General features: G+C 36.0%; 1 protein-coding gene across 1 annotated transcript; it reads right to left on the reverse strand.

Moving 5' to 3' along the window:
* Positions 1–2,266: 2,266 nt before the first annotated feature.
* On the reverse strand, positions 2,267–8,740 carry LOC149267423 (phosphoribulokinase, chloroplastic-like). Its single transcript, XM_089432660.1, has 5 exons — positions 8,058–8,740; positions 7,361–7,445; positions 3,713–3,797; positions 3,385–3,629; positions 2,267–2,748 (listed from the first exon to the last, which is right to left on the reverse strand). The coding sequence occupies exons 1-5, from the start codon at positions 8,591–8,593 to the stop codon at positions 2,497–2,499; spliced, it is 1,203 nt and encodes a 400-aa protein (XP_089288786.1). The 5' UTR covers positions 8,594–8,740; the 3' UTR covers positions 2,267–2,496.
* Positions 8,741–21,862: the final 13,122 nt, after the last annotated feature.

Raw genomic sequence — 21,862 nt, forward strand, 5'->3', positions numbered from 1 at the left:
TTTTCCAAAGTCAGGAAACAAGTCAATCATCATGGTGGTTGTGGACAGACTTTCGAAGTATGCTCATTTTTGTGCCCTACCCCACCCATTTACACCGACTTTGGTCGCTCAATCTTTCATGGATCAGATCTTCAAATTGCATGGCATGCCCACTTCTATTGTATCTGATCGCGACCCGATCTTCACCAGTAGTTTTTGGTAGGAACTCTTCAGGCTACAAGGCACCCAACTAAAACTCAGTACTTCTTATCATCCACAAACAGATGGTCAAACTAAAGTTGTCAACAAATGTTTGGAAACCTACCTTAGGTGTTTCACTTCAGAAAAGAAACATCTTTGGGTACAGTGGTTACCTCTGGCTGAATGGTGGTATAACACCAACTATCATGCCACCACCAAAATGACTCCCTATTAAGTAGCATATGGTCAACTCCCTTCTTCTCCTACTTCTTATATCAAGGGTTGCTCAAAGGTACAAGCAGTGGATCAACTCCTACAAAACCGTGCAACCATGCTCACCCATCTTAGATAGAATCTTCATCAAACTCAAAACCACATGAAGCAACAGGTAGACCAGCATCGCTCAGAGCGCCAATTTCAAGAAGGGGATCAGGTATTTTTGAGGCTGCAACCATATAAGCAAACATCACTCAAAGACAAGGGTTGTCAGAAACTATCTCCAAAAGTCTACGGACCATATCAAGTACTTCAGCGCATTGGAGAAGTAGCCTACAAGCTGGCTTTGCCGCCTACGGCAAAAAATCCATCCAATTTTCCATGTCTCATGCCTCAAGAAAGTGATTTGGAACAATTGCAGAATTCAAACCAATCTACCTGAATTGGACGAGGAAGGGTTAATCTGGTTCCAACCTGAACAGGTCCTAGACAAACGAGAAAGGCACCTGCGTGCCCGCATGAATAGGGAAGTTCTCGTCAAGTGGAAAGACACCTCTACGGAAGATGCAACTTGGGAACAAGCCACTATTCTTCAGCAGTTTCCGCACCTTCAGCGTTGAGGACAAGGCTATTCTTAAGTGGGAGGGCATGTTAGGGTCCCACCCTAACCCCCTTATTTATGTAGTGGGATCGAGTCATAGTAAAGAGTCAATAAAGCCCATATTAATAATTGTAAGTGGTTAACCCGCAATTAATGACGGGACCACAGTTAGTTGCAAATGGGCCATGGTATTAGATAGATGGTATTAATAAAACCCATGGTATTGATCCATGGTATTGCATGTATGAGTCATATATAAAGAATAGAGACTCCCTACAAGGAGCATCGTGTTTTATTTTTGTATCGAGCTCTGCTCTATTGGTGGTTGCCCCCTCGAAGAGGCCAGTGAACATTGCTTTCTGAATAATAAAATATTTGTTGTTGTCTCTCACTATTCTATGTTCTGGGTATCTTTCTTCGCATATTCTGTATTTGGGTATCTTTTTGCATGTTAAGAGCATAACAAAGTGTAGTGTTAAATCACTGATGTCAAAGTCACTGGTTCAACACTTCGTAGGGGGGAAAATCCAATCATGTTAATGGATGGTAAGCCCAAGCCCAAGAAATTTTAATACATAAAATATGTATAAAAAGTCAATTTTATTATTCAAAATAAAAATGTTAAAAAATAAATAATAAAATTAACGATGAATATTAAAGAGAAATCAATTTTATTATTCAAAATAAAAATGCTAAAAAATAAATAATAAAATTAACCATGGATAAAAAACAAATAAGAATAAAAAAGAAATAAAGGATTCTTATTAGAGGAGTTTGGAAACAGAAAAGTGTAGTGACACATATTTAAACAGCTTGAGGACTTTTGAAAGAGAAAAGTGTAGTAACACATACTTATTTGAATAGCTTGAAAATGAGTAAAAACCAATGTCATCTAGCTATATGAATGGCTCTGAACCTCAATGCCTCCCAATGTCATTTGTTTCTTATGGGTTAATCATAAATGTTCAATACCTAAAAATAGTAACGCTTCGAATAAAGAAACGTTCCCATTTATTAGCACAAAAAAGAAAGACTTATCTTTTTGTTTTGTTTTAAGTATTTCTTTTTCTGCAGCTTTTAAAGTGACATGGTGTTCAATCCCAACACTACGAGTGACCAGACATAGCAGTATCATCGATAAAAGTGACCAGTGTGTGACATCAGCATTTTCTATATTTAGGAGATATGATATCGATTAACAGAATAAAGTAGGCAGTCCGGCCCCATATGAAATCAGCCACCAAAAAGTTGCCAATTTGACAAGGAAGAGGATTGAAAATTTCTCTTCTTCGAGCTAACATTTAACTTCTCTGAGATGAACAATTTTCATGGTTTTATATTTATATTACATCCGAGGACTGAGTGACTTACAACAGAATCGACTGATTTACTGAGAATATATATAGAGAAGCAACCAGAGAAAAGAGTTATGGCGTTTAATTAATTTAATGTTACATGCCGAGCATAATCCTAGTGAATATCTCATCATCTTCTCTGGTCTAGGCCTTAGCTGCTTCCAAGGAAGCCCCGGCCCTCTTTGCGATGATCTGCTCATAAACATCCCTGATTTTAAGTCCAACAATGGTCTGGAAAAGACCAGTGCCATTGTTGCTCCCTGGAAAATCTGCATGCTTCAGCATCTGTTGTGTTACTTCACCATAGAACTTGGTAGATATGTTACTCAAGTGGCTTTCCACGTAGATTAACTCTTCTAATCTGTCAAACTGTCCATCCATCTCCAGCACAGACACCTGCAAATAAATTCAATGGAATTATTTATAGATACATTCTACTTTTAATGAAACCAGCATAGATAGATTTTAGTTTCTGATCTTGTAAACATAGTTTTGTTTCCATTTCTGTTTGGTCCTATTGGACTAACTGTCACACCTCTACAATTTTGTGTAACAGTTGCTCTGGGAACATAACACTTACAACTCACTATTATTTTGAGAACAAAACATTGGATTCAAAGGAATGGTAAGGGTTTTGAAGTTTATTAAAGTCTGTGGATTGTGGATTTTGGTCAGTTTGAAATTTATTAATGTCAGTAGATTATGGATTTTGGTGTACATGTCTTAATTTAGGTTTGTTTCTATGAGTTATGTCTGAAGGGTTAAGAACATGAAACTAACCACCCACTCAAAATAAAAGTAAGGGTTTGGAAGTTTACTAAATTCTATGAGTTTTGGTGTATCAACAAACCTCCCCATGGTATCAAATTGCCGGAATAAAAGAATATTGAACTAATCATTCAATCAAAGTAATGATAAGAATTTAAAAGTTTAGTAATACCTATACATTCTCTGAATTTTATAAATTTTCTGAATTCTGGTTACTTATCAAATGCATGATTAAAATAACATTAAAGATTAAGAATTAAGTACCTCGTTGTCATAGTAAACGTCAGGGCCATAGAAGAATTTGATGCCTGGATATGAACAAGTTAATTTTCTACCACATGGAATCCACGATATTGTGGAGCCCTCGTCGAACAGATAGACGGGATTGAAGAAGTCCACCCCCTCCTTCATCACCATGCGAACACGCAGTACCTTCCCTTCGTTATCATCGGGAATCAGCTCTGTAGGTAAAACCTGAATCACAACGTCTGCGTATTGTTTCTGTGGATCTGAAAACATCAAACCAAAAAATTAACGAAGGAATTGCAATTATTAGACAGCAAATTTTCATGGGAAATATGCAGATACATACCGATATAGGCATCAAAATCTGGTTTGCGGGCTTCGATACTTGCTTTGATACTTTCTAGGCTGTGCCCGCGTTCGGCCATATCACGCTGCATCCATTGCAGATAAATGCCACTTAATTAGCAAGCCAAAAACTAGAGATTGGCTCTAGCAGATGCTGTTCAGTGTTGACTGCCTTAACCAGATTTAGAAGAGACAGACTATACTACATGTACAGACTAGTACAGACTTATTATATTAGTTCCAGCATATATGCCTGGTATTTTATTAGAGATGTATTAAACTAGTATAGATCTATTTTAAATAAGGATCAGGAAATTTTTTTATGATTTTATATTATTTAAATGTTTTGTATAGTTATTTTTTTAGATTTTTTAAATTTTTATTTTGATTAACATAAACAAAATTTCAATTTTGATAAGGGATAAACACTTTTACACATTATACTGGGCTGTAAAATGAATTTTTAATTCAATAATAAAATATACAAGAAATTCAAAAAAATTTAGCTAATTTTAATTAGCCTTAAAATATCAATTTATCCACTAATGCAAACTCAATAGAGTGAAAAGAATAAATAAAATGTAAATTATTTGTATTCTTTTTTATAGAAATATTATTAATTTTACAAGTATTTGTATGATGTCTTGCAGCAGTTAGGTAGTTTGAAGCACATGAAACACAATATATTATGCTTTAGGTTGTTTTCTTAGTGTTATTTTCCTATATGAATAATAGTATTAGAAAGCAGAAATATATTATGTATTTCAGTAGGTAATTCAGTTGCTAAAGCTAAAAGCATCAACTTATTATGTAAAATATTATAAAAAGTTTTTGGTTTCATTTTTTATTAAAATAGTTGTGGATATATATATATATATTTAGTATTGAATTTTGCAAATAGAGTCCAATAATATTTTAGAATTTAAAAGACATAACATGAGGGAAGTCAAATATAATTGATATTTTTTTGAGGTCAAACTTAAGTGATATAATTTTTTTCTTATTGTTTCTCTGTGTTAATCATCACAATTAATGATCACCTGACATTCCATGCAGGTAGGCCTAACAGTGGACTTCCTCTAAGTGAAGACATTTTCCAACCCATATAAGAGGCTCTAGATTCGAAACTAGGTTTATCTGTCTAGCTAAGCTTGAAAATGGTTGGATTAAGATAAAAATAGAGTGATGATCCCACTAACTTATCCCAAATCTCCTAATTTACAAATAAATCTAATTAAAAACAAAAAAAACAAAAAAAAATTGACAAAATAAAAAATTTCATTTCATCTCTACAAATTTTATGGGTGCCCACCCTATCAGATTCCACATCTCTTTTCTGCTTAAGCCTCATATCTTTATTCGCATTTCCTCTGCCCTTATCCCCATTTCCTGAGCTCAACAGTGGGATATCCCATTACCCTTTTCCGGAGCCCTGAACGAAAATCTGCAACCTGAATCTCGTGAAAATTGAAATTAAAAAATTTCCAAAAGAGATGCCACAGCGTGACTGTGGAACGAAAAACATCCTATCAATCCAGAGATTAATGCGTGTGCCATGATCTCATTATCAAGAGTGGAACTATTAAAGTTATAACTAGATTTCGTTCAAATCAAATCTACTTCACTAAAAGCTCTGGTTGGCACTAAAGGGAGATATTATATCATTTGAGTCTACTCACATCACATCTTAGGTAAATATAATAATAATCGAAGGTGCAAAAATTAGAAATAGATTCAACTAAAATCAAATCTGATTTACTGATTAAAAAGTTCCTTGTTTTCATGGTTGGCAGCAACAGAGAACATTGTATTGTTGAGCCCATGTAATTAATAAAGTTCATGGTTGGCAGCAACAGAGAACATTGTATTGTTGAGCCCATGTAATTAATAAAGTTCATGGTTGGCATCAACATAGAACATTCCAATGTTGAATCCATGTAAACAATCCTCGATCTCATAATCCACGTGATGGAGGTGAAGTGAGTTGTCAACCACATAACAATAATAGTAGCCTCAATCTAATAGTCAAGGTGCGGGGTGTGGAGTTGTCAACCACATAACAATACTAAAGCCCCGGAAATCATCCAAACCATACATTAAAATAAAAATTAAGCTCAGCTAAATTTAAATAATTTGGAAAAATAAAATTGTTTAAATATATGTTATTTAAATTAGTTTTTTGATTTTATATATAAATTTAGTATTTTAAATTTTTTTTAGGATATTTTGATTGTGTAGAGCTTACTTATTAAGTTTGTAATTCCAATAAATACTTGTAAGATTTTGAAAAAAATTAAACCAGAAAAACTCACTAAAAAAACTTCCAAAAAATTTCACTAAAAACAACTCATATTATTTATATTTTTCAAAATTCTACTATCTTAATTTATTATGTTAAAATTTACTACCACAACTTGTTGTGTTAAAATTCACTATCAAATGCTTTTACTTTTTAAAATATTTTTCCCACTTTGCTTTGTCATCCCCCTAGTGATCAAATCTAATTTCATTTCAAATTAGGTGATGATAAAAATATACTATTTCCCTCCTCTCAATTGTGATTTTTTTACATTATTTCAATTTTCAATGGCAGATTAAAAGCTATTTTAGTTTATACTCATTTTACTTATTGTTTTTAATTTTGAAATATTAAAATAACATATTTAATACAAAATAGATGGGTGTATTCTCATTTTATTTTTTTTTTAATTATTTTTAATTTTGAAATATTAAAATAGCATATTTAATATAAAATAGAAAAAAACATTATGTCTTCTCATTATTTAAAAACTCTCTTTAAAAAAAGTCAAAATTATTATAAAATTTTAAATAAATTAATTAATATTTAAAAAAATTATAATATCTATTTATCCATTAAAACACAGTTAACTTAAAAGAAAATTTATATTTTAATTTATAATATAAAATTTATATATTTATTAAAAAATTATAAATTACAAAACAAAAATTCAAAAATTCAAAAATAAGATTCTTGATAAAGATTCTATGCCTTACTCTTTGGAAGGCTTCCCTAAGTTCCTTGCTTCTCTTAATGAATAAAAAGTGAACAATGACCCTAAAACACAGATTCTAGGTATACTCTTAAAAGAGTAGTATAAATAAGTGATGATTTGTTTTTTTAATGTAATTATAAATGAATAATGATCATAAAACATAGATTTTAGGCCTTAGTATAAATAAGTGATGATTTTTTTCGGAAAAAAATGATTTTTTCTGCATAATTTGTATATAGTAGAAATTTTTGGAAATCCAGATTACAACTCTAAAGTTTTAGAATTTTAAACAAAAACGAAAATTCTTAAGAGTGTTAAATCTATTTCTACTATAAAAACAATTTAAACATTTCATATTTTAATTTAAAAAAAAAAAAAAACTTCACCATTAAAAAAAACATTTCAAATATTTCTTATTTCAATCTTTCGAAAAAAATCACAACATTTCAATGAAAAAATTACCATCCAATCAAAATCATCCCTTTCCTAAATGCCTCGCTTCTGTGAGATGCAATCAATGAAAGATGGGCATAATAATTTAACACCAAAGGCCTAAGCTCAAACCTGTTCCAGAATGTAGTGCATCGAAGGATGAACAAAGTAAATTTAGATGGGTGGAGAGGGTAAAAACAAACCTGGATTTTCCAAGCGAATTTGACCTCGTTGCTGATGTCCAAATAGATACTGAAATCCAGTAGTTCTCTCACACGGGCATCAAACCTGTCAATGGTGAGCCCAAAATGTATTAATAACAGATTATGTCTTCTAATTTTTGTGAAGTTTAATCACAAATATTAATCCTATGAAAAACAGTTAACAAAATATTTTCAATAGTTTTCTGTTTTTCCATTTTATCTATTAAATTTTTTATTATTTATTAAAATAGATATATTTTTTAAAGATTGAACTATGTTAAGTGAGTCATTTATCTATAATTATTTTTTCATGAAAACTAATAATAACTAATTAAACTCTCATAATTTACTTAATGCAGTTAAATCCCAAACATATATCTAATATTCAATAAATTTTAAATAAATATAATTTAATGAAAAAAACAATTACACAGCAATTATTATTATTATTAGATTTGGGTTTCAATGAATCGGATAAAAAGCAAAATCAGTTAACAAATAATTTATTGGTTATTTTAATACCTTTTCATTTTATTTATTAAATTTTACATTATTTAGATTCAATGAACCGAATAAAAAAGCAGATTACCAGTAAGCAACTCAGTGACTGGTGCTTAATATTTACCTAGCTTAAAAGTGAACTTATCCAGTACATTTGGACGTTGTCTCTAGTGTGGTTAAAGATCGAACAACTTACATGGGATGAAGGCCTTCGATGACGAGAATCTTGGGAGGATTGATCTTCTCCGGAGGATCTAGAAGACCAGTGACATGGTTATAGATGGGCTTCATGACTGCTTTCCCCTCCTTCATGGCCTTGACCTGCTCATACATGAGATCAAAGTTATTAGCCCTGGGGTCAAGAGCCGTCACAGCTTTCTCCTTCCTCCCATATCTGTCCAGGGAGTGGTAGTCGTCCAAGCATATGACCGTGGTGGTATCGCTGATAAGCGTATTGGAGTCAGGATTTCCACCCTTAGGGGGCTCTGCGGCTCCGCCAAAGACGCTTGTTAGGCGCCTCATGAACGTACTCTTCCCACAGCCTGAGTCGGCAGCCAGGCCTATGACCACGGTCTTCTCGGGCCCAACAGTGCATACGACCAGCGCTCTCCTGGGTCTCCTGGTTGTGTGAGCCAGAGAAAATGAAGCGAGAGGGGAATTAGAACAGAACCGTGAGTTCCATGATCTCACAGTTGCAGGAGTTGATGCTGCTGTTGGAGCTGGGCAGGCCATTCTGTAGCCCCCGGTCGCTTAAGCTCTTCAACTCCCAGTTGAAGATTTCAACACCCACAAGCAATATTGCAATTACTGAATACAATGCATAGTTGCAATGTGGCTCTCTTTTTTTTTTTCTGATCCTTCCTTCTGCTCTCCCCTCCTTTCCTTGGTTTCATTTTGATAATGCTACTGTCTCATAGGATAACGGGGACACGTGTCGACGGGAGAGTCCCTAGCTGTGGATGAGGGAAAGACATATGTGTGGCCACGAAAAATGACGTAGCATATTCCTATCGTAGAAAATAATCACTTCGTATTTTTAATTCTCGTATATCCCACAATTATATGTGGGCCTTCATATTTTGTCATCTTCCCTTCATCTTTTTCATACAAGTGGGCGCCGTTAGAATGGTTTAAATTTTAGTATTTTATGATACAAAAGGTGATTAGAGGAACACTGATGTTTGTTACAATAAGTAATGGCACACTTTACAAATTGCTCCCACTTTACATTGGTTTTCTACATGGCCTCTACAACGAGTTTCATTCTACACTACCACCTTTGTTCAAATTTATTTTATAGAGATCCAATGCGTAATAAATAGAGATTTACTACCTATGAAGTAGTTAAGTATTTTAGATCTTATATTTTCAGAAACCACATGAAGTTGATTGTGTTCTATTCAATTATGTAGTTATTATTCATGTAAATATAACTCTTTGTAAACCTAATTATGTGGTTATTATTTATGTAAAAATATTAGTGAAAAGGAGAGAATTACATGATAGTTATTGTGTAACTATATTCAAAGATCAAGGTTTGCGTGGGTAGAAAAAGTATTTGACTTATGTGATTTGTTAGAAGAAGGTTGGAGAAATGAAATGTCATTCTATACAGACAAATTGTTTTACACATTTCTTTTTATATAATTTTTCAGCAAAATGACCTAAAATAATATTTGCAACATGGTATTTCTCCTAATCATGTGAACTTTGAATATAAGAGAGCACTCACGCTCTAATCATCTTAGTACCAACTTATCAATGGTGTCATATTGAGAAAACACTATGACATACTTCTTAGGTGTCTTGAAAAATGTAAGTTTCAAACTTTTTATAGTGATGATATGCTCACATAAATTATTATTAAACAAAAAAGTAAACAATGACAATCACACATAATATACAGAGATTTATACCAAAAACCCAAATTTGGAAAATTGACAAACTTTTTAGAGCCACACTTCTAATTTTTATCATCAATCAACTTCATTGTTTACAATACATATATAGGAACTTCTAGCATCCAAAACCCCTCATTCTTTGATGTGTATTATATTACAACATCAAGATTACAACATTGATTCTTTAACCGGAATTAGAAAAACATGGGTTGAAACATCATGCACTACAAAACCACCAAAAGTGAAAACTATGTGCTTAAAACCCAAAAAATGAATGCAAATAACTGTCAAAAACATATTTTTCAAGGGCTCTCCCCTACAACATTTCTAGGTAGGGGGAAATGTTACCCCCCCTCTATCTCCCCCACTATTAACGGGAATTAGAAAAACATGGGTTGAAACATCATGCACTACAAAACCACCAAAAGTGAAAACTATGTGCTTAAAACCCAAAAAATGAATGCAAATAACTGTCAAAAACATATTTTTCAAGGGCTCCGCTCCCCTACAACATTTCTAGACAGGGGGAAATGTTACCCCCCCTCTATCTCCCCCACTATACTCGACACATATGAATTATGCAAAATAATAGCCATGCAAAGAATATGACACAGACCCAAATTTCTCCCACTTTTTCTTTTCTTTGCATATAACGAGTCACATGATTACATGATATACTATCTACGTCATCAATTCCCATTGTTTATCTTCACCAATAGAACTTCTTAATGCTCAAATTTTTTGTTAATAAATCCATAAAAATTTTTAAAGTTTCCACCTTCATTAGAAATTCCTTCTTATTTTCAACCATGTCTCTCACAAAATGATATTGAATATCAATATGATTTGTCTTATAATGATAACATGGGTTTGCTTCGAGAAAAAATTCACTTTAACTATCATATTCTAACCTTACAACTTCTTCTACAAACTCAATACCTGAACACAATCATTGTAACGAGACAACTTTGTTGTCTTATTGGCTACCATGTATTCAACTTTGTAGTTGAGAGTGCCACTATAGATTATCTCTTATTGATCTAATAGATTGCTCCTCCAAATAGGTTAAGCATGTAATCACTTGTAGATATTTTTTGATATAAAGTCTAGTCCAATCTGAATCAACAAAGTCATGCATGCCCAACACTGTATATTTTCCAAGTCTTCCTTGGATGCAAATCCCATAATTTGTAGTTCCATGTAAATACCTAAAACCCTATTTACATTTGTCTCATGACTCTTCCTTGGTTGTGACATATACCTACTCAAAACATCCATTGTATATGCATAATATTTGTATATTATAGCCATTCCATACATCAAACTATCAACAACACTGCCAAATGGAACATGAGACATGTCCTCTTCCTCACCTTGTGCCTTGAGGCACTGATCTACTATTCATGATGTTGGACTCACCAACATTCAAGGGGTCTCCCAAATATGTAAGCTCAATTAGACCTCACACTGTTTGGGATAGGAGCCTCATATAGGATATGGCCTAGCTTTTGATTTCTTAAATATTTTCCTTGGCTCTAACTATCAACAAGAGAGAGGAGTGCAAATGTGCCTTCGAAAAGCAAGTAAGTGTGCCTAGTGAGTGTTCAATTGTAAGTGTGTCAAGGTTTTTCTACTATGGAGGGAAAGGAAAGTGAGCTTCTAAGAGAAAGGTAACAATACCACTTTGGTAGAAACACACATAAACAAGTGATGCCCACCTAACATCCAATGAAATATTACACAAAGATGCGAGGGGAATTACAACCATTACAACACATTCTCAATATGATAAGCACTAATATAACCGAAATATTTCAACTACTTTAGTACAGGTGAAAACAAACATGAATCATAAATATTCACATAACAGTCTTACAAACATTCATAATCCATGCATGAAGAACACATTGGCCATCAGGCTTCATATATTAATTAAAAGTGCCAAGACACATGTATACATCGAACACCACTAGCTCCAGTACTAGAGCATTAAAGCAACCACTTACTCCTCAAAAGAACTAGCATGTCTCTCTAATGCCTTGTAGGAGGATCCAAGGTGAAAAGTCATCTTCCCTCCTCATTTTTTATACCACTGGGCACCATTAGAATGGTTTAATTTTTATTTTTTTATAATACAAAATGTCATTAGAGGAACAATTATATTTGTTATAATAAATCGGCCTAGATCCACCTTAACTCAGATCTATCAAGCGTCGAGAGGGATCTAATATCTCGAGGTGAAAACCCTTTTTTTTATTGCAAAACTTGAGGAAAGGTTGTACCTCTAAAGATTTGATCCCTCTAGGTGCTCGATAGATCCGGGTTAAGATGGATCTAGGTTGGTTATATAATATCTATATTTGTATCTATGTTTCTCTTTCTTATCCCCTCTCTTTATCTCACCCCCCAAACATACACACTCTCTCTCCATATCTATCTCTCTCTCTCACCTTCTTCCTCTTCGCCTCTCTCTCTTCCCCTCCTCTCTCTCTCTCTCCCCCCCTGATCTCCTCTCTCCCTCACTCTCTCTACATCACTCCCTTTTCACTCCCTCTCTCTCTCTACCTTTCTCCCTATATGTATTTCTTCTTACTTCCCTCTCTTTCCCCCTCCAACTCCATCTCTCTCATCTCTCTTGAGTCCTATCTCCTCCTTTCTCTCACAACTCCCTCTATCTCTCCCCCCATCTCTCTCTCCCTCTCTCTCTCTCTCTCTCCATATTTGTGCCTCCCTCTCTCTATCTTGCCCTTCTCTCCCTATCTCTCTCCCCTCCTCTTCTCTCTCTTCCCTCCTATTCTCTCTCCCTCACGCTCTCTCCATCTCTCCCTTGTCACTTCGTCTCTCTCCCCACCTTTATCTCTCTATGTCTTTGTTCTTTCCTCCCTCTCTCTCCCTTTCCAAATCCATCTCTCTCTCTCTCTCTCTCTCTCTCTCTCTCCACCCTCTCTTTGACTCCCCCCATCAGTCTCCTCTCTCTCTTTCTCTCTCTCTCTTCCAGCTTTGTCCCTATCTCCCTCCATCTCCCCTCCCCACCTCTTCTCTTCACCCCCCCTCTTCCCTTCACTTTTCTTATTGTCATTGCTTGGATCCTTAATTAATATGGATCTATGTTGATTCTTACTAATACTATTTGTATTATATAAATTTCACATCTTTAAATATAAAAGTATTCTCAATTTTTATTTTATTAAAACCTTAATTTAATTTCTACAGAATATTGTTATTAGCCGTGATATAGAGGGTTTAGATATATCTCAAAACTAATGATAACCTTTTTGTTTTTAGCTTCAATTAGAAAAAAATTACAAAATTAAACTAAAATAAAAAAAAATTAATTGTGAAATAAGTTATAGTTGTCGGGCATGTGGTATTGATAAGCCATGGTATTTGCCCATGGTATTGTAACAAACTCTATTTACAAGTTGATAATATCCACCGTAAAGGTGGGGGGGGGGGTGGGGGTAAATATCCATGGTGTCATATTATTATAACATATTTTGATTGTGAAATAAGTTATGATTTTCTGGTATGTGATATTGCTAAGCCATGGTTTTAGTCCATGCTATTGTAGCAAAGCCTATTCACAAGTTCATAATATCAATGGCAAAGTGGGGGTGAATATCCATGATTAAGAATCATGTCATATTGTTTTGGGCATGCAGTATTGATAAGCCATGGTATTAGCCCATGGTATTTTAACAAAGCCTATTTACAAGTTAATAATATCCATGGTAAAGTGGGGATGAATATCCATGGTTAAGAATATTTTCATATTGTTATAAAATATTTTGATTTTAAAATAAGTTATGTTTTTTGGGCATGTGTTATTGTAAAAAAGCCTAATTTTTCCAAGTTAATAATCTCCACGGTAAAGTGGGTGTGAATATCCATGGTTAAGAATCTTGTCATATTGTTATAAAATATTTTGGTTGTGAAATATGTTATGGTTTTTGGGCATGCAGTATTGATAAGCCATGGTATTGTCCCATGGTATTGTAACTTGTCGCTCCTCGAGACAAACCCCAAGTTGAGAAGAGGTCAATGCCTAGGACATCTTAGTCTCTCTTGAAGATAATTTGGTGCATCTCAAGAGATGAATGTAAAATGATTTTAAAGTTGGTTCAATTTCCTTTCCGAGAGGCAGATTTAGTATACACATGAGAAAGGTATCATTCCAAAGAAAAAAAATGTTTCAGGTCTGGTGGCTGACACACGAACAATGCAGCTTAATTTTGTTGTTGCAGTAAAATGGGGAGGAGAAAAATAAAGAAGGAACTTAGTGCAGAGAGACAGATAAACACAAAATCGTATGCAACAAATCCTAGTAGAATCGTGAAAGGTAAAAGGAATGAAGTGCAGAAATTATGGAGTGCATGTTAAGGCTTTCATCTCAATGTCTCATAGGTACTATATGTTATCACACAACATAATCTCATAGGTACCACCTACTATCACATAAAATTAGTAAATATGTGATTTCACAGGTAATGTTCGCTATCACATAACATAGGTAAATCTGTAATTTCACAGGTACCGTCTACTACAACATAACATAAGTAAATCTGGGATTTAAGAGTGAATTCGGCAGCTGCAATTACATAATTTCTGAAGAAGAAAAACAAACAAGAAGTGAAATATAGAGGAAGAACACATACTACATATCCCAAATGCTTGGAATCACCATAACTTCTTCATTGATCTTTTGGAATGAAATACATGTCACATGGCCTAAACTTGTGAAATATGCAAAATAGTTACAACCACGAGGATAGGAAAATAGAACCATTGGAACTGGAAAATCCAGAACCTCCAGAACTAGAAAATCCATAACCATTCTAATGAGTTTTTCCTCCCTTTCTATAGGGAGAGAATTCAAACAAACATTACAAAATATCTTCAAAGTGCTACAGTTATTTGAACTACCAACTGTTTGAGCATGCAAATGCTCTAGTTGTCCTAATGATTACATAATAGATTTGATTCTTTTCTTGAAAATACAATATTGACTAAAACATGAGAAATAGGAGGTTTCATGACTGACACAACAAAATATGACTCGTATCAATTCCTTTTATTGCCTATGATCTGGCCACACCTTTGCCATAATATTCCTCCACAGTTACCTGCCAATATGTATGTCACTTTCTCCCTTTAACTGCTTGAATTTCCTGTTTTTGGAGCGGGCCACGATTTGGTGTGGTGGAGTGGAGGTGCTTTGTACTTATCTACTAACCCATTCATCCTTCATATTCTATATATTACAGTATCGAGCCTCAATACATCATAACTCTTTTCAAAGAAAGGTTACGAAATCCTCAAATTATTATGCCTTCAACTCCTTTTTGCTTAGACCCCTTACCATTTCTCCCCTATAGGACCAGGCATTGTGATCGTAGACTCAACACTTTGGTGCTAAATCCTTCGAGCTCTTGTTGGGCACCTATATCCCTTTGTATTTTCTCTTCCACCCTTGGTTCCTTTAAGTCTCCCAAAACCATGAGCCATCAACACATCAAAGCTCTTTTCATCGGAAGTTATTCAAATTTTAAATTAAAAAAAAAAGTTATGATCACTCCCTCTCTTGACGATATCCCTAGCATTTGGGTGCTCGGCCTTGGTCCATGCCCTTAGTTCTTTGGGCCCTTGAAACCAAACTCCAACAACATCGAAATCACCTCTCGTAGAGACGTTTTCAAAATGTAATTACACAGGAGTTCCAATATTCACATCTCGATATGTCTCATAGCACTTAGGTGCTAAATCTTCTCTCCACTCTTGGTTCTTTGGATCTCTCACGACCATGTGTCAGTCTGCATCAGAAGCCCTTCACATCAAAACATTTTGTAAACTGAAATTTCAAAGGGGTTTCGAAAACTCAAACCTTCGATATTCTTCATAGTACCTAGGTGGTCTTGCCTCTCTATGCGCTTGGTCCTCTGAGTCCCCATGACCAAATGTCACTTAACATCAAAACCCCTCCATCAGATCAAATTTTTTTATAAAACAATTTAAACACGAGTTACCAAATCTATTTCCTTTGAAAAACTGACCTCTGAAATGATGCCATGCTGACGTCATCATCTCCACGTGGTGCATCCTTAGTAGTGATACATGTCACCCAAATTTACCCTATTAGGTCCTAAAAAATTCCAAAATTCAATGCCATATGTCTACTATACAACAAATTCATACTGACATCATCAACCGTATTTTCTTCTTAGGGCCAATCACTAGCTGCCATGTGTCTTCTTCGAAGGAGAGAGAAAGCGGCCCTCGGGGCCTTGGGTTTTCAACGATTTCCTTTGTATTTCTATTTTGGGCAACCTCAGGAATTTTCAAAGAATTTCAATTTTTAGGAAGTTTTGAAACTCTAAGGTTCTTATATAAATCTACTATGAGGTCCAGCCTTCATATATCCATTGTTCTAAAAATCGGCTCCCAATATTTTGACTCTACTTTTTTAGCTCCCTTCTAGATCTCGACCTCTAAACTTTGGCTCTCCCTTTTGGCTTCGACCTCCGAATTTAAGCTCTTGGTGAGCACTAGTATTTCAGCAATAATGCTGCAACTCCTGGGGCTTCCTACTTTAATTTTATCAACTCGGTAGTTCGTAACAAACTTGGAAGTGATAGTGTTGTATGCACAAGTACTAGTTCTTACTGCAGGCTGTCACTTGGTCAGTTGGCGCAAGATCAATAGGAGCTGAAGCCAACTTCTATGAATTCCAGAAGAAGCTTTAAATATGATGAAAGAAAGGAAAACTAACTCTACAAAGGCTATTCTACTTTCAGAAAGAGAAAGAAAAATGTGAAGTAAAACTAGAAAACCCTAATTTACCGACTAACCCTACTTTTTCAAAAAGAGAGGTGAAAATCTAGGAAAGGAGTGCCATTACCTACTAAGGAATTAAGCTACACCTTTTCAAGCTATTTCTAGAAGAAAATAAGAAAAAACATCTTTTTTGGATTTCTATGTATTTTATGTGAAATTTTTATGTATGTAATTTACTTGTTTGTGGATGTGGTAGTGGTTAGGTGGCAATGGAGGGCGACTTTTGGATTTGCAGAGATGTAGTAAGGTGTGGAGAGGTTCTTGGAGGCCTTTGGTAACTTTCTGGAGGCATTCCCTGCAATTGGGTTTCAAAAAGCCATGTACAGGAAATTGTACAGGAGGCTGTAGGGGATCTACAGGAGGATGCCGAGGGTTGTTTTTGGAGGTGTTAAAGGTGGAAAAATGGTGGAAAAGGGGAGCTGAAGACCAGATGGATGTGTTAGGGTGTTTGAAGTTCACCAAGGAGGTTTAGGAAAGAAAATGATGGTTGGATTTTTTCAAGAGATGAGAGGAAAGTTTATGAGAAAAGTGCAGAAATTAGGGTAGATTTGCGAAGGGCTGTGCATGACCTGTGAACATGTAGAGGAGGAGATGGTGATGGCTCATTTATTGATTTTTAATGATCGAAGATGTACTGTAAGAGAGCTACAAGTCAAAACACTGAAACTGAGCAAGAAAAGAGCTAGTTGTACCAAAAAATAGAATTATCTCATGTTAATCTAAATTCTGACCTAGGAACATAAAATGTTGAACAATGCTATATGGAAAGGAAAGCATGTTAAGGGATTTATTGTAGGAACATAAATGAGCATGACAAACTAGATCTGAAGCAAAGCATTAACTTCTAAATCAAATTATAACACTAGAAATTGCACGGGGAAAGAAAAATTGTGTTTTTATGGTAGCAAGCAGATCTTGACCTCAATTCATGGTCCCCAAAGGAGGAAAGGAGGTCAGGCTCAGTTGATGGCCTTTTTGTTTCTTTCTCCTACCCCTATTTAACCTACTTTAGCAACTGAAATGGAACTATCTATGTAAACAACCAAAAGCAACCTATTCTACTAAGGAAGAAATCTATGTGACAGCAACTAATTCATGAACTGAAGCAAAACATATAAATAAAAAACAAGAGGTTTTGGGAAAATTAGATTGGGCCCTAACCCAAGAGCTTCAGCTCCCTATAAGAACTTAGTGCTAGCTCAGAAAATATTTCATCTCCATTATCAAAACAATAGCCACATTACATAAAAATGTTCACAAAAGTAAGCTCAAAATGAGCTGAGCAAAAGTTGCAACAAAAGTGCAAAAAATTGACTAACATCCAACTAAACTACTGAGCACCTAAGACCTCCTATTTATACAATTGGAGCCTCCAACAGCGCTCCTAAAATCAAGGAGGCTTGGCTCCCAAGACTAGAGATAGACAACAATTCTTCTTCACTTGCTCGGCTACCCCTTTGATGCATTGCTGTGGCTGCTTGTGCTCTGAGCTCTCTGAAGGAGGATTTGAGGTGGGGGGTCATAAATGAGGGAGAAACACTCCTAAAAATCCCATCCCTTGTTTTCCTTGAATATTGGCTGCCAAATGCTCATTAAACATTTGACTTTGTCTCAAAATTGACCAAAAATCTGCATAAAGCACACATTAGACTTCATGGCATAATGACTAACTCATTTCACTCTATTAGCATAAATATAATAAAAAACATGCAATAAACTAATGAGAATTCTGGATTAAGCTGAGTTAGGAGCCAAATGAGCCCATATAATTACCCATTTATGGGGATCATCATCACCCCCTACTGAATGTGTTGCTCATCCTCTAAGAAACTAATCAATCTCCTCATCTTTGATGGCCCTAATGGTCTCCCTGACATCCCATGCCTCTGATGTGAGATCCTCCTCCCTATCATGGAATCCAGCCTTTCTGTCCATCTCTTCCCACTGCTGTCTTTCTTCTTCCTCCTTTGTGCCCTCTAACAGTCCTAGCAGTAGTGGAGAACTCAACTTGAGGCCAATCCAATGGACCTTCAAGCTTTTCATAGAGTGCTTATACAATGGCACTCTCCTCAATGCTTCTTTCATCCTATTTGGGGAGTGATACTCCCTGATCTGTAGGCTGTGTGGCAGTGTGTTCCACCTTCTCATGCAGGCATGAATGCAGTCATCTCCAAGCAATCTCTCCATGTCCTCAAAATGTGCAATAGCCTAGGCTTGATCATTGATGTACTTAGGGGCACTTTGAGGATCAACTGTAAGTATCTAGTGGACATTGATTAGAGCCATGGGATCTGCTAGCTCAGCTTGAATCATCAAGGGTTCATTTTACTCTTTTTCCATCAACTTCTTGATTCTTGATGTCCTTTTCTCCTCATGACTCATCCAAGATGCCATGGCCATCAGCTGCAAGTCCCCCAACCTAGCATTGGGGTCCCATAGGTTCATATCAGTCAGGGCCATGTTATGCAAATAAAACTCTGCCAACTTTTCCTTGTCTTCTGCTGAACTTTGGTCACATAGGTCTGTAAACTGTTTATAATCCTGAAAAGGCATGGTGCCTCTCTGTGGCAAGGTCTTGATTTGAAACTGTAGCCACTGGTATTTGAGGTATACTCCATATGAATTGGCTGGTTTCCTACATTGTAGTGCCTCCGTAGACCAGCTAGCCATGCATGCTAAATGGGTTTCCCTTTCTTGCAACTATTTTCTTAACATTTCATTTTCTGCTTCCAAGTGAGATCATCTAATTGCTTCTGTATGTCTTACAGTGCTTAACTCCTGACCCATTTCTATCAACTTGTTCTCCATGTGTCCAATGTCTTCCACCCCTTTGGACTTGGAAATTTGCATCCATCTATGACTCCTTACCCTTTCTTTTTCTAGTTCAAAAATGTCAGGCCAGGAGTAACTCCAGTTTGGCAAAAAACTGATTCGATTTATTTCATTAGGTAGCAATTGTTATATACAAAGGATGTGACTGCTCAGTTCATCTCCTGATGACTGTTCACATTCCTAATTTAACTATTTAGAAAAATTCACCCAATCGCAGAGGATTAGGTGTCAACATTCCCCCCCTTAATCTGAAGGGATGTTGGTGAGTCCAAGCATCGTTCTGAATCTTTCAAGCTTTTCTCTTCCAAACTCTTTGGTGAAGATGTCTACAATTTTCTCATTTGTGGAACAATGACAAAGATGGATTGTTTTGGCCTCAACATGATGTCGGATCAGATGATATTTAGTATTGATGTGCTTTGTATGATCATGGAACTTTGGGTTCTTGGCCAACTTTATTGCGGATGTGTTGTCAATCATGAGTGTAGTTGATTGTACTTGTTTTACCTGCAAATCTTCAAGAATTTTCCTAAGCCACAAAATTTATTTTGATGCTTCATCTACTGCCACGTATTCTGCTTCTTTTGTGGAATCTCTTGGAACTGACTGTTTGCGTGATCTCCAGGAGACAGCTCCTGATCCAAGACTCATAGAATATCCTGAAGTACATACCCCAGTTTCTTTGTCTCCATCGAAGTCTGAATCAGAGTATCTAATCAAGATGAAGTCGTCCACCTGTGTATACTTGATTCCAAGTTCTTGAGTTCCCTTCAAGTACCTTAGAACCCTTTTTGCAGCAGACCAATATCCCTCACAAGGCTTTTGCATAAACCTGGAGAGGATTCAACAGCAAATGAAATGTCTGGTATGGTAGTAGTGAGGTAGATGAGACTTCCTACAAGCTGTCTATACTTTGTTGCATCCTCAAATTCCTTTCCTTCAATAGATGTGGGCTTTAAGTTTTGTTCCTGTTGGATACCTATACTAATAGGTTTCATATTTCATGATTGGCCAAGGAAAGTCCAAATATGCTCTGCTTTGGTATAACAAAGATCCCATATTTCCTAGAGAACAAGAGGTGTGTAATCTGTTTCAAATATTGAGGACCTTATTTCAATTTTGTGGATGATTCAACAGTTTAACCTGGATCATGCCATGTTTCAATTTTGAGTTATAGAATAGAGAAAGAAGTCTGTCCAAACTGTTTAATCTTGGCAGACAAGTAGTTTAGGTAGAGAAGTAAAGGTTCCCAACAGCTTAATCTGGGACCTTGGAAGAGATAAGGGTAGAAGTAGATAGAAAAGAATAAAGAAAAAGCCAAAGAAAAGAAAAGGCAAGTAAGGGTTTGCAAGCCTAAATGCACCCTCCAATGGAGAAACAAAAAAAAAATGCTAGGAAAATAGCTGGGTAAGCAGTTGTGGTTGCAGAAAAGGTATTCTCACCATTTCACACATGTCAAGAGGTGTTTTGCCAAGGCAAAAATCTATCAATGGACAAAGTGATGAATCCCATCAAATTACAGCAAGGAGCATGACTAACCTCCCTCTCCCCCTTCATTCCATTACTAACATTCCCTTTCTTTAGCTGAGATTTATGAAGAGAGATCATGGTTTTATGATGGTTCTTGTTCTTTCAGAAGCCACATTTCTTGTCTAAGATCTTTTCATTTTGATCTACTCTCAAAACTAAATCAACTTTACATAAACTCAGTAAAATCCCCTTCATTTGCTCCCCTCATTCATATTAACCTCTAATTCTACTATATAGCTCCCTTATCTTACCCCTCCCCTAATAATACTAACACTATGGTGTATAAAGCCCCAAAATCTTATAAATACTCCTCCCCTTGGCATTATAGCCATATGCTCTGCAAAAGGAACCTAAGAGACCTCTGGTCACCTTGGTGAACCTATCACATCCCATTCCCCCTTGCTACAAGCCAACTCGCTCCTCAAACCACCATTTGCATTCAAAAACCCTTGTAAACCCTCTTTTACCCCTTAAAACCTTAGCAAGAAATTACCCAAAGTCAAAAAACCCGCCTCTGGCGCATTTCCAAAGGGTTAGCGCGCAGTTTGATTTTATGAAAAAACATTGGAAAAACCATTAAAAAAACCCGCAACCCAATGTTTTCCGCCCACATATCACCCGCGCATGTTATTGCTCCGCCCACCGTCGGATCAAGGCCCGAAGATCCGACGATCCACGATGATATCGGAGCAGCCCCCGCAGCCGTCCTTTACCGCCCGAGAAGGTGACGTTGCGTCACGTCAGGGCCTCTCCACGCGTCAAGCGCTAAAGTCTCTCGGAGCAAGGCCTGACACATTCAGCGTCGTACCAAAACCGCCCCGAGAGACCGTAGCGGTTAGCCTTAACCGTAACCGCTACGGTTCAGACCGCCAGCTGCCCTCCTATGTCACAACGCCACGTCATATCT

The sequence above is a fragment of the Pinus tabuliformis genome, chromosome 6 (assembly GCF_031772625.1).
Source record: "Pinus tabuliformis cultivar Carrire ecotype Pingquan chromosome 6, CPIR1, whole genome shotgun sequence".
Classification (NCBI taxonomy): domain Eukaryota; kingdom Viridiplantae; phylum Streptophyta; class Pinopsida; order Pinales; family Pinaceae; genus Pinus; species Pinus tabuliformis.